At 39.6% G+C, this 17,362-nt stretch overlaps 1 protein-coding gene and 1 long non-coding RNA gene across 4 annotated transcripts in view; one reads left to right on the plus strand and one right to left on the minus strand.

The window, feature by feature from the left end:
• Window positions 1-17,362, plus strand: part of GNAL (G protein subunit alpha L) — a 192,771-nt gene that overhangs the window by 64,642 nt on the left and 110,767 nt on the right. Inside the window, exons 1-5 of one of the 3 annotated variants that reach the window (XM_033010593.2) lie at window positions 8,506-8,533; window positions 9,191-9,362; window positions 9,686-9,758; window positions 10,605-10,659; window positions 10,840-10,959. In XM_033010593.2, the coding sequence (XP_032866484.1) occupies window positions 9,224-9,362; window positions 9,686-9,758; window positions 10,605-10,659; window positions 10,840-10,959 (387 nt within the window). In that variant the 5' untranslated portion in view covers window positions 8,506-8,533; window positions 9,191-9,223. Of the gene's footprint in view, window positions 1-8,505; window positions 8,534-8,813; window positions 9,363-9,685; window positions 9,759-10,604; window positions 10,660-10,839; window positions 10,960-17,362 lie in introns of those variants that run through there. The other 2 variants (XM_042798001.1, XM_042798000.1) reach the window with 2 other exon arrangements.
• LOC116965787 lies at window positions 7,471-8,772 on the minus strand. Its single transcript, XR_004409650.2, has 2 exons — window positions 8,706-8,772; window positions 7,471-7,866 (listed from the first exon to the last, which is right to left on the minus strand). It is a non-coding gene; the product is annotated as an uncharacterized LOC116965787 (long non-coding RNA).

Raw genomic sequence — 17,362 nt, forward strand, 5'->3', positions numbered from 1 at the left:
ATACCAGCTGTCCTCTCTCACCATCTTCATCCCTCTTCTCTGTACCTCTCCCAGCTTGTAATCATTTCTCATGAACAGAGGTGACCAGTGGTGATCATGTTTTCCATTAATTCCTGTGAGTATAATGTCAGTACTTTTCTCTAAATGAGGAGTACCTTATTTTATATGTTCTGGCGCTCCGTTTGAGAGGTTTTCCTTTTGTTTTGCTTTGTTTTGTTTTCATGGTCATTCTAACAGCTCACAGTCATTCTGAGGTGAAATATATCCAGAAATTAAGGTTTCAGAGGGGAAGACTCTATGATGGTATACACATGCAGAGGAGCTGCATCTGAGATGCACAAGCAACTCAAACTTAGGCATTTGCGATCTTTTTCATCATTTGCTTTTGCAGCCTCAATAAAATTATATAAAAATGAATTACATAGAATGAACTTCTGTCATGCATTATGTGTCTTTTACAGATGTAATTCTTGAATCTTTCTGAATACACAGCTGTCCATTCCAAAACACACTATGAATTGTTGTATGGACCACAAGCAAATGAATGGTACAGAGGAGTTTTAACCTAGCTTAATGTAAGTCATTTACATGTTCAGACAGAGCATCCCTGTGTGTATTCTTCCAAGCTCTCTTCTTTGTATACAGCGTTATACTGGTTTGTATTTCTGGTAAATGTTTTGCAGTGCTAACCTATTAATAGCTGGTTTTCCCTACATGAGCAGCAACATCCTAAGGTGTCTAAAAGTTAAGAGCAGATTTGTCAATGAAAATGTGTAGTGGTTATTTTTATTTAAATCAAGTGTTCTCAATTAAAGTCCATGTAAAAGAAATATAGAAAAGAATACAATAATAATAATGTGTAATAAACATAATCCTTTAGTGGCAGATTATGATCATATCTTTATTAGCGGTAGTGATTGTGGTGACAGTGTTGCTGACAGGTTAAGCCATTTCTTACGACAATAGTTTTTGTGCTGTTGCATCAGGATCAGAAATGCAGTTCCTGAAGATTTGCATGTTACGAAGAATAGGCTGCAAAACCACTAAAGCACAATCTTGTCATTGTGTTTAGTGATGTAGGTGGCAGATCACTGTAGCTGATTCTGAGCAAGAAGAGATTGTATATTGGTAGGTTTAAAGGCCTTTAAATGTTTTAGGATCGGTTGGCTAGGTGAGTGGTGGTGTAAGTTGTTAAATGCTCCAAGCAGCTATAAGCTTTTTAAAACCCTCTCAATGTTTTAAAATGTATAGTGCAGTGTCTGAACAGCCCCGTTAGCCGAGATTGCTAGATTAGACCACTTCTGCATTTATCCTGTTGCTAACCTCAGACACTGCTGGGATAGTTCTGCATAGCATTACACTACATCATTTGGACATTAGCTGAGATTTAAAATTTCAAGGAGGTTGCAAGGCATTAATCTGGAATGGTTCTCCTTAAAAAGAAAACCAAACCCCAAACCAATGTACCTGTAATTATGCAGATTGGTATGGAAACATGACACCATGGGTGATCTAGCTGAAACTTTAAACCTAGATAAAATGTTGCCATATTTTAGGAAGTTTTCTCACATTATGCATTTTTTATTTTAAAAACAAACTTTTTCTTCCCCAAAGTATGTGAGAAAATACAGATTCCTCAGTAGCTTACTACTTTTAAGTGACTTGTTCCAAAATGTCTGCTAGTTCTCTGGCCTTTTCAACCTTTCCCCCTTCTCCTTCATACACACACCAGTGTTTTTATCACCTTTCATCTGAAGTGAAATCATCCTGTGAGATTTCATGCATACTCTTGATCCTTATGATAAATTAAACAAATATTTGCTCCAAAGAATCTAACCCATGTTACACAAACAGCCCAGTGGGTGCTGGAAAAAACTTCTGCTTTTCAGTAAAGTTATATGGGTTTGAATTTCATTAATTCATGCTATAAAGGTTCCATCAGAATAGCAGTGTAATTTTGAGACTAGCAGGGAATAGAATAAGTAAATAAGAGATCGGAAGAAAAAGATAATAAAGTAAGTAGGCATATTTCCCAGGAAATCTGTCTGCTTAGCCTTCATATCTACTGTTTTATCTGTCCAGAGAAATAAATAAATTCATGTCATGAAAGCATAGAAGTTTAATTGCAACATAAACCTGGTTTTGGGAGACCACTTGGGTCAACAAGTCATGTCTCTCCAATTATGAGCAAACGTGATAGTTACTTAATCCAAAAGATCATCTGCTTTGTACACATATACCACAGAAATGCCTATTGGAAATCTGAGATCTGTACCACAAGAGGCCAGGCTGAACGTGACTCATGTATTTGTTACAAGCAGATGTATAGGTTAAGAAATGATAGATGGATGTGGAAAAAAATACTGTGTGGTTGGTTATTCAGGAAGTTTTGATGTTTTATCTGGATTTACTCATCCAGACTTAGGCAGTCAAGCAAAAGCTGTATTTCTGCAATAAAGATTATTGATATAAATCAGGATATGTGTGTGAGGCCACATACTTCTTGGCAACATTATTTCCTGAAGCCAGTTTTTACTGATTACTCTTGTATGTAGTTACATGTTGGGGTCCTTAAACAGGGTTAAGAAGCAGACTGACTTGCTATGAACTTACCAGTGCTTCTGGGTATTGGAATTGCATTAAGGTTCACTCACTGACTACAGTTAGAGAATTCCTTGATTCATGTCAAGGTAGTTGTATGCAAGGATTGTGTTTATTTGTAAAAATTTTCTGTTGAGGGGCACCACTGACTTCCTGCAGGCACTCGGAATAATTAGAGCATAATTTTGAGTTTGAATGCCAATAACTTAACTATGTAGAGACTTCCTTATTTTGAAAATCAGCCCTTTGCTGGGATAGCTTCAACTTAATTTCTCAAGCAGACGAGTTAAATAACAGTGAAAAAACTAAAGAGTATCTCTAAGTTTATAGCAAGACAGAGGGGTGTTACAAGCACAAGTAAACCACAGATCCCATGTGTTTGTTGTGAATGTAAGGACAAATCTAGCTCAGCATAATGTTGTCAAATGAATTAGGGTGGAGGCAGGCATGCTGTGACTGTGAGTGTTTTGCTGAGGTGTGTGTCTTGGAGTTAAAGGTGTGGTTAAGGCACTTCTCACGTATGTTCTGTGGCTCACAAGTTGGGTTTTTTCCCCAGTATGTCATTCCTGTCCAAATAGGGAGATCATTATAGTCAACTTGAGCATTTACTATTAAATACAGAATTTTGTATGACATACAAAACCCTTTATAAACCACAGATAAATGATTTGGCTTTGCTGTTACAGCTGTGCAAGATGTTGGTCAGCATGACGCAGAGAATCCAGGACATGTCTCCTGTATAGATTTTTTCCCCCCCTATTTTTTAAAGTAGCAGCTCCATCTATAATTTTAGCTGACTTTATTATTGATGAACTCACTTCTAAATTAGGGTGATACTAGCATGTTTTGCCTGGCTTTATTTAAATCTGTTTGATCTTGAGGAATATTCTAAACAATTGATTCGAACTAATTTTCCATTGTCTTAAAATGTGGATATATTACTTTGTTTATGCAATTTAAGAGGGGGGGGGGGGTGGGGAGGGAGAGGGAGGGTGTCCTTGGAGTGCCCAGCCAAGTGAAACTCCCCATAAATTGGGATACTGTCAGAAAAGGGTCTCCTGTTTTTCTAACAATGTAACATATCTCAGAACAGAGCCTCCCAAATTCATCAAACCAGAAGTTGTCCTTTTGCTTATTGCAATATCATCTATGTTACTTTGTTTAACAGTGTTATTTGATTGTAATATGTAACAATATTTAAACCACATGAGGTTACGTAGTCTTTTAAATGTTATTAGGACCTTGCTGGATTTATGTTCGTTTCAATCAGCAACTTCTGCCGCTGGTACCAACAGATGGGTGTGTGTGCAGTGCTGCCGTGACAGCCTCTCTTCATAGAAAGGGATTTCTAGTCAGAAAGACAAGTAATAAACATGAATTATCTTACCAATAAGGATATGAATGGAAATCCTGAGCTGATGGGGCTGGCCAGAGCAGAAATTCCCCTTTCCTTCTGCTTCCATGCGGGACATGGGTGAGGAATAACCAGCTTGGATAAGGAATAACTAGCTTGAATGAAAGAGGATTGTCCTCTTTCTTTAACACAATTGTACTGCAAACCTGCTTTTCACCTGATGCTTTACCACGCAGGCTTCCCAGGAGCATCTGGCTCCTTCTTGGAGCTAATCTTCCCCTTCATAAATGCATTCTTAGGGGAAATGGCTATCATCATCATTTCTGCAGTTTTTCTCTGGAAAATTTTCTTTCTCTTCAGACCCTGTTACCTTTAGTCCATAGTCTTTTGCCACATCACTTCACCTGCTTTTTCCCTTTTGCTGCTTACCTGCACTTTGCAGGGATGGGGCAGGTTGTGGTTTGTGGGAGAGGAGCAGGAGAGGGGTAAGTTGGTTTGGCAGGTGAGTTACATGGTGACAGCTGCCAAGTAAAGGAGTACGGCATGGGAACGGGGACAGCAAACTGGGTCAGGGAGCTGAGGAACTACTCACAGCATTGCCGTGCCCCTCAGCACTGCCTGACCCTCTCCTGCATCAGTGAGTTTGTCCTTAATCCACGGACACGAAGTTGATTCGGGCTCATGTCTGCAGTCACTGTGGAAAAGCATACCTCACCTTCTCTGGCATTGCTCCCATCCCGCTTCTTAAAACAGAAGAGGTCCCCTCAAAATTCTTTTAATGATTTTTTTGAGGTCATAGGTTTAAACAAAAGGATAAAAGTTAGATTTTTTTTTTTAGCATGACATTAATTTCACTGCAATGCATATGCTGTGTATTTTCTAGAACCCTAGTCAATTTTTAATGTAGTCAGAGTTGTAATTTTTTTTTGTTCCTGGTTCATGTATCTTACAAAAATCCAAATGGAGCCTTCCAGGGAGTGTGTACTTTTGTGTTAATATTTGACATCTGCAGGGAGACAAACTTAGCAAGAATTTATTACCAGAGAGAAAGAATTATTTTTCTTGAATAGTTATGCAAATACTGATTTATTTATTCTCTTTTCAGACCATGGTTTGATGATGACGTGGAGTAGAAAACATGGGTACTAGTGAGTTGCATATCATGATGTGCAGCGAATGGGGTACGTGAAAAAGAGAGGTCAGTGAGGAGAAGCAGGTCAGGTCATCACAGTTACCCACCTAGTGCAATGCCCATACTTGAGGACAGTGACAGCACAGAGTTCAGAGACTCTGTGAAAGCTGAGACAGGAAGAGTAGCAAGCTCTTTTCCAGTTGCTTAGCTCCCTCTAAGCTTTTGTTTACATCCATGTTTCCATTTACCCTTTTTTTGAGAAACAGAACCAAAGCCACAACAGAAACTGTGTAAAGGGAAGATGGTCTGCAAAGGATCTGCAGGGTTTCTGTAGAGAAACTTTCTCCAGCTCTACCTAATGTTTGCAAGAAAATGTTCTGCATCAATCCTGCTCTGGATTAGAGGGGCAAGGAGCAACCAGGTCCCTTGAGCTGCATTTGTAGCAGCTCCTCATTAATTCTCACCCGGATTTTGTCCCTCTGTAGCCCAAACAGAATGGGCATGAGAAACAAGACTGTGATTTTGTGGCAGGGGTGGCCACCCAGTATGACTGTTTCCTTGAATTTAGCTTCAGCTGGGTTGACAATTCTCTTCCATTCAAGAATGCAAACAGGTCCTCATGCAAGCGACTTGGGCTCCCCAGCATTCAGCCTGAGGCTCACAAACAATGCAACTGAGGTGGGAACTCAGAAAGGAAAGCAGGAAATAGAAGTGTCTCCGGTTTCCCTCCAGGAGGGCTTACGCTGTATTGCCTGGTTTCACGATGGGACAACACCAAGTTTGAGCACGAAGCAGAATAAGATGAATCTTATTTTTGCACACACATACCCACTCAGTGTGTATTTATATTTATATATATGTGCATGTATAAATATATGTATGTATACATATGTTGCCTGATCTGATGGGGCAGAAGAAATGTGAAATACCTCATTTTCAGGAGGATCAGGAATTTGAGGGAGGATGCCATGTTGGTTACCTGGGAAGAAAGTAGAAGTGCAGGAAGAATCTCCTTTCCCTTCCCTGGGATTTTGGTTTTATTCACATGTACAATTCGTATTAGAAGCTGCTTTGGTAAAGCAGCATTGCTGAAATCTTATATAGAGGCAGATATTGGATTATGCTCACGGTTTATGTTTGTCTGTGTGCAGAGGAGACATACATTCATGTGATAGCTGTGATTCCTCTCTGGACAAAAAAAAAAATGCTGTGTCTAAAGGGAGTGAAAGCTTCTCTTGTATTTATTATTGCTTCTAGGATTTTGTAGTTTCGAATGTGTCAGGATAAGTGCTGTATTTGAGAAAAGCAAAGGGAGGGTTGGGAATATAATTACAGCCAAAAGTTCTTTCTGGGCACAGGTTGCTTGCGCGTGTCATTCTTGAACTGTGTGATCTTTTCTCAGGAGGAAGAGACCCAAAAGGGTCATGGGGTTTTTCGAGGGGGAGAGAGGAAATGAGAAACACTTTCCCTCTTTCGGAGAAAGGTAATAGCAGGATATACCAGGATCCTGTCAAATCCTATTTATTGTCCCAAAGCCTTTTCAAAGCTGGGAACAAATCTGCACCAAAAATCCCAACGTTAGTACATGCAGGAAGAAAAATGCTGAGGAGAGGAGGGGAAGAATGAAGGCAGATTTAGTTCCTAGGACTGACTGACACTAGCCAGAGTTGGGACCAAACAGAGGTATTTACATGGAAATAAATATGGCTGCATCTTGTGCATCATAAATTATGGCTTCTGACACTGAAGAACTATGAAAATCCAGACCCAGTCAGTGATTTCTAGCCAAGCCTGTTCAGTTTTGAGCTCTCACAGCGCTGCAGCAGAGAGGTAATGGTGACTTCACTAAAGCTGTTCATCATGTATCCCATGCCTGACATCCTCCAAAAACAGCAGTTGCCCTGAATTGTGCTTCCAAACCTACCTGTATCTGAGGTGGGTTTTGCCACTCCAGACAGGAAAATGTCAATAGGAAAAAAGCAGTCTGTCCTAAAAAGCACAGTTCAGTAACGCCTAAAAGTGCATATTTCAGCCTGGCAGATCCTGTCAATTTTTATCTGTAGTGTGTCTGCACCCCCCCACCACCTATGTAAGGTAAAACAGCTTCCAGAGTCCAGATCAAGCAGTACCATAAAAACATGTATCTGGCACTTGGGTTCAGTAGTCTCCTGAAAACTCCATGTACCCAACCACAGGTGGAGCGCGGTACCTGTTTCTTTTCTGGATCCTGCCCTTTTCACCTTCCTGTGGTGTGTGCTCAAAGTAGACAGTACCAGTTCCTCCATCCAGCACTTCCCACCGGAGTGAGAGAGCAATTGAAAAAAAGTAAATCCTTCTGCTTGTTAAATCTAGTTCCTTTTTGCCACGTGCATCTCAAGAATTATTAGATAAAAGTGATATTTTATTTGATTGAAGTCGGTGGCAATCTATCTTTGATTTTAGTCAGGACAAGGATTTCACACACATAGCTATCAAAATAATAATTTTTCAATAATCCGTCTTCGACAGCTGGAGGGGAATAATAATATTTGGAGATAAAGGCTGAAAATATTGAGGGACTTTTGAGGTGTCGTGTCCATCCTTCTTTTAGTGCTGTCGTGCCTCAGTGAATTGGGGGTCACATTTGAGTGGTGCGGGTGGTTTCTACACAGTGGAAGTTCAGGAAGGGCCAGGGGCTGAACTGCTGCTTTTGGGTCAAGATGCCAGCTTGCAAGGTGAGAGGTTTGAAGCAAGAAGGAATACCTGTAATGTTGTCTGGCTTGATGTTTCATTTCTGGACCTAAAATGGAGGTAAACGAAGGAAGGAATGTAGTTTCTTGTCGAGATTTGTTGTGGTGGTGGTATTGGCATGTAAGTAGTCGCGTTTGGATTAAACATTATTGGGAGCTATTGGGACAGCTTCCTTTCCTCGTTCGGCTGGTACTGCTGGGAATATTCAAAGGAAAAAACGGCCTATGTGCTGCTGTGACAACTTGTGGAAAGGGACCCTTCTGTTTATCAGTAAGTCAGCGCCTGGTGTTGGTGCGTATGCTGCGTGCATGTGACATAGGTGTACCTGCGTCTGCCCATCGGACCGCGGGCGGCATGCCCTCCCTCCCGCCCGGAGCGCCGGCGGGATGGCAGCCCTCACCTGTGGCAGCCCGGGAGTTCAGCCCCAGGAGTGCCAAGCCGCGCTCTGGTAGCGCTCAGGCTCTTCCAGCGCCGCCGCGGAATGCGGGGAAAGATCGGGAAACACACACACTCACACACACACACACCCCCCCCACCCCGTCCCCGCAGCCCCCGGGTGCCGCGTCCCGCACTGCCCTTCCCCCGCCGCCAGGCCGCAGGCCGGGGGGCCTGGGCGGGCTCCGCCGGGGCGGGGAGGGGGGGGGGGTGTGGTTGGGGGGGGGGTTGCCGGCTGGGCCCGGAGGCCGCAGGTCCCGCCGAGGCGATGCCAGATCCAGGTTTTCGCGGCAGCAGCGCGGCCGGGGCGCGGGGGCCGAGGCCGCCGTCCGCTGGGGCGCGGGGGCGGCGGGGGGCGGGGGGCGGCCCGGGGGCGCGGCGGGAGGCGCGGGGCCCGCGGAGCCGCCTGGCCGCGGCCCCGCAGGATCCAGGTAGAGCGGGTCCGGCTTTTACCTTTCTCCTTCGGCTTCCCTGCGCGAAGGGCTGGTGGCCGGGCTGTTTCCTGGTCTCGCAGAAAGAGGCAGTGCTGAGTTAGGGAGACAAAAATAGACCTTTACAGAGAAATATAGGGATTGTGTGCGCGGTGGGGAGGGAGAGAGGAGAGCGGCACCCGGCTGGTTTCCAGGAGGAGCCCTTTTCTCCCTCTCGTTGCATGTTAGGCATTTTTGCACAGATTTCTCCCCCCCCACCCCCTCCCTGCCGGGGCACGGTTACCTCTGCCGCCTGCTCCCCGCATCTCTTCTGGGGAGCCAGCAAACCGACTCCGCCGTGATCAGAAAGCGGCTAGAGACCATTTTATGCGAGCCAGCCGGGGGGGAAGAAGAAGAGAAGAGAAACCCGTCGCAGGGACACACGGATATAAAGACTTGTCTTCTGCCTTTCCCCCCCCCCCCCCCCCCCGCCCCTCCTCCCCCCTTGTAAATACTAAATCTGTAAAGGCAACGATTTGACATCCATCCTAAGCGGCGGCTATGGGGTGTTTGGGCAACAGCAAAACGGAGGATCAGCGTATCGATGAGAAAGCGCAGCGAGAAGCCAACAAAAAAATAGAGAAGCAGTTGCAGAAAGAGAGGCTGGCTTATAAAGCGACACACCGCTTGCTCCTGCTGGGTAAGGAGGAAGGGGGCAGAGGTGGGGGACGGGGAGAGGAGGGCGAGGAGGGGGCATCTGCCCCGGCCCGCCCGGGCGGCAGGGCGCAGCGCAGGGGGTATGAAAAATGTAGGCTGTTGTATGGAGCAACATGCGAGACGGCCACGGATTGAGCTCAGCGCCTGAGCCACATGGATGCATACATACAGAAATGCTGCCGGAGCTGGGAGATGCTGTCACGTCCAAAAAAAAAAAAAAAAAAAAAAAAGCCGAACCAAAAAACAACACCCCAAACCCCCAGCCTGCGCCGTGTGTCACAATGTTCTCCCTTCTTTTTCTTTTAGGGGCTGGTGAGTCAGGAAAAAGCACTATTGTGAAACAAATGCGAATCCTACATGTCAATGGATTTAATTCAGAGTAAGAATTGTTGATGCTTTCTGACTTATTTTTCGTTAAATGTTGGAAACAGGTTAACACACGGGCTAGGAAATTTCTCCTCTCGTCCCCTGTTTTGATGGCTTGACACTGCGTTTTGGGGGAGGGAGGGGAGGAAGGGGAGCGAGAATAAGGAAATTACTGCTATTGTATATTTGCATTTTCTCCTCCTGGCCCCTTTACTGTATTTTACACTGTTGCTACTGCAGCGCTTGACAGGCCCCTGTGTAGCAACAACATGGCGACTACTTTTTACATAGAAGCAAATAACCAAATATTGCATCTGTCTGTAATATAAAAATACATGTCAAGTCATATTCAGGATGACAGTGGCTGCTGTTTTTCCGGTATTTGGCTAAGTGTAAAACTGAAACTAATTTTGCACGTTTGTTAGAAATCATTCTGTTTTCTGTGGCTACATCATTTTTTTTCTGAAGAATTCTTTGCCAGAAATTACTATCAATCCATAGCACTAATTTTCTCTTGGCCTTCAACTGCATGTTGTTAATTTAGAGCATGTTTACAGCATGCTGTAGAAATGAAAGAATGACTTCCAGTTCCATCAGGGGAGGCTTTGCAGATGTGGCTATGATTGTCTGATTTTTAAAAAAAAATCAGGGAGGGATGAATGTGCATTGCTTTTCAAACTGTGCAAGAAAAGAGATAAGGGGAAACATATATTTGTCCTGCTGTTCTTTTCGGTTAGTGTGCTGTAATGATTGAAGAGCAGATAAACAAGCAATCAGTGGAAAAAAAAAAAATTAAATGCAACTGACTGAACTGCTTTGGAAGAAAAAAATCAAAGTTAATATTTCTGTTTTAATGCAGAGAAAAGAAACAGAAAATACTGGATATTCGGAAAAATGTTAAAGATGCGATTGTGGTAAGAACACACTTTATACTGTTCTTAAATGCTTGGGTGTACTGGAAATGATAAGGATTGTGCTCTCCAAGATTGTGCTGAGACAAATCCCATTTTGCTGATCAGATTAGATTATCTATTGATCCTGTATCCAAGATTTATCCAGATTAATGTGTTTGTTTTTGTTTTATTCAATTCTAGACTATAGTTTCAGCTATGAGCACTTTAATACCCCCAGTTCCACTGGCCAACCCAGAAAACCAATTTCGAATGGACTACATCAAGAGTATAGCTCCTCTTTCTGACTTTGACTATACACAGGTAAGAATAGAAACCACTGATTTATTCAGCTTGAAGGTGGAAAGTTTTGCTTCACTTTGATTTACTGAAACGTTGTTTTTTTTACTTTTTGGAAGATGGTCATGGGAAGAGCTTGCACCAGCATTACCACTAGGCTGACTTTTTTGCAAGACTATGGTGGTTGCACCTGTTTCAGTGGCGCACAGTTTTGTTGTTACTCATCTATTTGCTGCTGTTTGTAAATTATGTTTCTGCATTTAGTTCTTTTCTTCAAAATTTCTGATACAATTATACATACTGACATGTCAAGTAAGACTTTGTTGAAAGCTGGTTTCCTACATGGAATTAGATGCAAGATGTCTGTCTGAGGAGTTAACAGTCTACCTGCAGAAAAGGATATAAAAGGCAATAAAAGGATTGAGTGGCACCAGTGTTGCTTTCCATACTTAGTGCACTTCTGAGTGGAAATTTGCATAAATGGTGGTCAAGTAAGGTGGTTTACTTCCTTCTGTATTTATTGTAGTTGGCATAAGCAGTGCTTTACTTATATGTAAACGTTGCCATCTTTTGATACGGAATCATGAGAAAATTAAGGATTTCTCTTATAGAGCCTACTCTTTTGTAGACAAGTGAGAGAGACCTTTTGGATTAACTTGCATAGGCATCTTATGTTTGATTATTTTTATCTTTTCTATGTTATTATTTATAGGAGCACGCATAGACTATTTTATATTTTATACATGACATGAAAGCAAGTCCATAGACATTCTGACTATTACAGGGAATTTTATTTTTGCAGTAGCACAGTTTTCAATTTGCCTTAAAATTATAATGAGAGCAATTTGTTAAGGATACAGTAAGGACTAAAAAAATCTTCATCCGTTGGTTAAATGATTGTGAGCTGTTTGTGCTATCAGAATTACCAAAGCAGCCATTTACAATAGAGTGTCTTTAGGTTATTATAGCTTCAGGGTAGAAGGGGGAGAAGGGGAAGAGTTGTTTCTTTATTATATGACTCATATTCTCTGGTGTGTGGTTTTGCCTCTGGAAAACCTACCACTTTGAAGGTTCAAGATAAAGAAAAAATATCAGACAACTTGTACAGTTAGAATTTAACACAGAATGCAGATGTTAAAAAAACGACTGCAAGGTACATCCACATACTGCATAATTGCTCAATTGGTAGATGTAAGTGAAAATGAGAAACTCTCTTCAGAAATGGAATGTGAGTGTGACAGGAAATACTTGTCTTATGCAGGTATTGCAGTTCTGAAGCATTTGTTGCTTATTTTATGTGGGCCTTTTTTGCTTGAATTTTGACCCTTACATGTTTGGATATAATAAATGGTGGCATCTATCATTTGAAATTCCCTACAGTACATCTGGTTTTTTGAGTTTCTGGGATAAAAGAAAACTAAAGTGGACTTTTCATAGGGCTGGAGATATTTTTATTTTATTGTTTACAAAATTTCTCCTTTTTCACAGAGGCTGACTATGTCTAGTGAAATTTGACTCACTGGTATTTAATAGAGGGGAAACTTATTCATGGAGGGGAAAAGAATAGGACCCACTGGACTGTGCAACAAGTAATAATTTGAAATCTCGATTCAAAGTCCATTTTGGTTTAAAATAATAAAAAAACTAACAACTTTTAAATTAAGTAGAACTCTGAAAATACCATCACGTTATTTGAAATTGTATCAAATGATAGTTCTAATTTTAAAAAACAAAACAAAAAACAGTTGTGATACCTTGAAAAAGAAAAATGGAAAAATGTAGTGCTGGTTTATAAGTAAATATATTTTATGGGTCACTTTCATCTTTTCCCTCCTGTTTTCTTCTCTGCTCTATTCATAGGTTTAATATTTGTGAAATGTGTAGTCTGGCATGATTTTTACTATTTAAAAAAAAAAAAACAACTTGTTGGTTTAGTATGTTATTTCTCTCAAGGAAGATGTGTGAGCAAGACGGACAGATTGAAAAAAAAAATTGCTGTTGTGCTTCAGGGCTTGCTTCTACTCCAGTTTAAGTCAGTGATAACTTAAAGTAAAACTGCGTTTCCAGCTGAAATAACTTTTGACCCATTTAGTATTTTTGGATAAGAACAAATATAAAAATAAATACTTGGATAGTAATCAGTTACGCATCCTTTGCTAAGTATTACTGATTCTTTAATTGATAGCTGATGTATGGAGTAAGGCCTTCTGAGCCAGGGAAACCAATACAGTATTTAGTAGTAGACATTCAGGACTTGTTCTATCATCAGTAGTTAAAAACAGTTGTAAAGGAAAAAATGCTGATTTAGGCAGCACTTAGGTGTTGCCTCTGGAGTAAATTTTGGCACATTCTAAAATTTGACAAAGGTTACCCTTCTCAGTTTGAATGAGGGAAGAGGCAATTTTAGGGTTTTTAACAATATGGGTGATAATGAGCTGTTAAAGACATAGCCCTCAGTGTTGGAATATGAATTACAGATGTGTTACTTTTTGGATTATGTTAGCCATGTAATCTCTGTTGTAAAAATCAATGTATTTTAGTTTGAAGATGCATTTCAAATACATTGCATGTAAAATGTAGGAAGGTGCCTGAACTGTGTCATGAGTCTTTAAAGAGAGATCCCTGATGAAATGCAAAAACTTCACTGATGGCACAATATGACCAACACTCATGAGCCACTAATTTAAATATATTTGTGACATATTGGGTATGCTTGGATATGCATTCTTAAATTGCATACAAATTAACTAATATGCATTTAATTGTGAAAATTGTCCGTTAAAATAAGTGGATTTGAAAATACTGATTTCCTGTGGGTGAAATCGTACTTTTAATTGCAATTTATGACTGAATTTCCAAGAACTTGAGTAAGAATGGAATTCACATTTAGACTTAGATACGTATTTTGGGGTTTTATTTGGCTGTTTTCTTAATTACATAGCTCACTATGAAATGTAAGCAGAACATCTCACTTAGTAGTGATACAAATTTTAAACCAAATTGTTTTCTCTTTACAGAATTTTAACATTCCTTTAAGAGTCTGTGGAGTGCCCCACCAGTATTTTTACTTACTTTAAAAAATAGCCTTTAATTTGGTTTAGTCATGCTACCTTGATGATTTATCTAGTTGATATAAAACAAAATCAAAGATGTCTCCATTTCTTTTATAATCTTTATGTTGCTTTTCGTTACTTTTATTAAAAGACTGCACAATATTTACAAAAAAATTCCTGGGTGACAGAAGTGGTCTAATTCTATAAATCATAAGAATTAAGGCTAAAGTTTCTACAGTGTTAATAGTAAATGTGAATAGGGCAAGTTTCCACTGTATTTTCTTCCTTGAAGTCGTGAAAGGAATCAAGATAAATTTTCATCTGATGACTAGTTTAGGCATTATCTTAGCTCCACATTCCAGGGAATAATCAGCAGAAGGGCTTTAAAACTGAAATGGAAGCACACATGCCATATTAGAAAGGATTTTTTATTATTTTTGGCAAAGTGTTGATTGATATTTGCTAAAGTTAACAGACATTGACCTGCGCCATTTTTAATCGTTATTGGTGGGGATTTATTTTGTCCTTTGTGAATGAGAGTGAACATAGTAAGGGCATATTATGCTGGTAACTGTGGAAAACCACGGTGTATTATGCAAGTGGGTGTTTGCTCAAGTTCAGTTGTCTTTATTAAAGTATTTGAGTTTTGTGGGCACTAGAAAGCTGCTCGGTGCATAATTACTTTATCCTTTGTCTTCTCCAAAAATGTAGTCAAATTAAGTGGCTTTCCATAATATATGTATTGAATCAAGCTCATCTGATCAGTTATGTGTAGGTATATAGCAGGTAGTCAGTTACCTACCACCAAACTGTATAGTCAAGTGTTAGGCTATACAAACCAGTTACCAGTGAACATGAGTCATTTGCTTAATAGAGAACACGTAAACACTTCACCCAGGTTTTGGGGAGTTTTCAAAAGATTAATTTTCCTTTACTAAGAATGTTTTATAGAGGCAAAATATTTTGCTGAACCTTCATAAAACAGTGAATTGTGCAAATTTAGTCCCTTGTGATGATTTTAGAATGTGAGTTAGAATGTAAGGGCTATAGAAAATCTTTATCCTAAATAAATACTTAAATAAAAGATTAAAACCATTATAAATATGGTTCGTATATGGTTAAACTTGCTTGGATTGTGCAGTTAATGCTGTAACTTTAATATCCTATTTGGCCACAGATTGTTTTAAGTTTCCCTGTAATATGTACTTGATGCAGCCCGAAAGGAATGACAAAATAGTATCATCTTCCATTTTTTGATTTTCCTATAACTTGCAGTATTTCCATGTTTCTTGGGAGTGTGAAAATATACAATATTTTACATGAGAATATCATAACATAAAGGAGAATACGGTGAATACTGCCACTCAGATGGCTTCACTTGATTCTTCTTTCTATCTAGATTTTCACTTTTGGGCTTTGTTTACCATTCTGGGTAGAATGAACAGCCACAAGTTTTTATAATTACCTGTGATAGTGATACTTAATGTTACTACAGTGTCAAGTCAACATTACTTTTAAAAGTCAATTAGACTTTTTAAAATTAAGGCATTTATGTTTTTTGTGGTCTATGATGCACACCGCTAGTTCTTCCTTTGTTCTTATTTTCACAAACACAGAAAGGATCTGGAAGGCCAGATAATGATTAAATTGTGTAATTCCAACAACATTATTACTACCCTGAATTAATAACACTTGAAAAACTGATGAAGGTGGCTGTCAGAGGAGGACAGCTGAAAATGCTGTGTGTGCTAATATAGTTGTTGGCAACTCTTTAGTTTTCACATAAAGGTTAAAATTGTCAAGAGGACTGGTATTGAAAAGTAGCGAATATTGGGGAGAAGTGGCAATTAGATAACACTAAATTTCATTGTTGTGATAGCACTTGTTTTTATGCTGTACACTAACTATTAATTAACAGCAGATACTGAAGTTGAGCTCTTTTCATGTTAAGAGCAGATTCTGCTGATGCCCAGCAATACCTTTCCAGCCATATGAAATACCTGTTTGCATACAGATGTAACGTAAGCATGTCTGGTTTTCATTAAATCGGCAAGCTGAGTCCCTAATGTTCTGATTAGTCAGTGTTCAATTAGAAAATTATAAATGTTTCATGCATTAGATCAAGAATATACTTCCATGTAATGTATTATTTTGTTCTTACTTGCTGTAAGCATTAAGTTTGATGGATCAGTCAATCCAGCAATGCCTTCAGAAATAATCAGTCGTTATGTTAACTGTGTAGGTTCAAAAATATTAAACTAGAACTGGGATCATACTACAAACAAATATAGGACAATTTTTGGGGGGAAAACAAATAAACAAAAAACCAACAGCCCCCCAAACTTCTGAAATTGATAATATATACTGGAATTGTAAAAGTGTAAAATTCTACCATGATTTTATTTAATTCCTTCATTTTAATTCTTTAATAAATACTCTGATTTTACTGAAAACACAACTGGGGCTTAAAAATGAAGTGGTTTGTATAAAGTACAGCTCTTCTGTGAAGCTCAGGATTTCCTGCTTAAAATACACAGTTTGTGTTTAGAGGGTGCTTACTTTAGGATGAAGGAATTACTTATGTTCAAGCATAAAAATAAAGTAAGGTTTTTGCTTTGGTAAAACACTACTCCATCTAATAAAAGTGTAACAACATATTTCTTCCTCCTCTTGTTCCAAACTCACTGAACCACAACTGTTAACAGTTTATACAGATAAGTAAATAATTAAATTTGTGTACCAGGAAAGGAGCTCAGGGATCTACTTAGGCCCCCAACAATTAACAGTAGAAATACTGAGATTGGGAGCCATAGGAAGTGCTATGCATAATCGCAGATGATCCACAGTTGACAAATATAAGATGTATTCAGAAGGAAAAAAAAAAAAAAAACAACCAAAACCAGATATTAAATTCTGTGTTTGTTTCTAGATCTTCCTATCTCAATAATTTTAAGAACAGATTCAACTTTGAAATATACAGGAAAAGTTCACCTTTCCCACAGGTATTTGCCTTTTTAGAATATATTTTTGCATAATTTACAATGTAAAATAATTTCAATCTGAAAAGACAATTGTTTGAGAGAGTCTTATGAACAACCCTGCTTATGAATCAAGTGCAGTGTTACATTCAGTATTACATCATTATAGTAGCACCAAAGTAAATGTTTGCTATCTTACATTGTGAATCTGATTTCCCAGATAGTGGGGTGGTGTTCACACTTTATCCAGCCTGCCTTATTTATTATCTTCAGACAACACAGACTCTCACTGTGAAACTGGAAAGATATTATTATTTATTATTACTGCTAGCTAAAACTTAAATTACTTCTGTAGTCTCCAAAATTAGTGACATTTACAGATACTACTTCAAGTTT

This window comes from Tyto alba, unplaced genomic scaffold, assembly GCF_018691265.1.
Source record: "Tyto alba isolate M040663 unplaced genomic scaffold, T.alba_DEE_v4.0 Super-Scaffold_27, whole genome shotgun sequence".
In the NCBI taxonomy this organism is placed as follows: domain Eukaryota; kingdom Metazoa; phylum Chordata; class Aves; order Strigiformes; family Tytonidae; genus Tyto; species Tyto alba.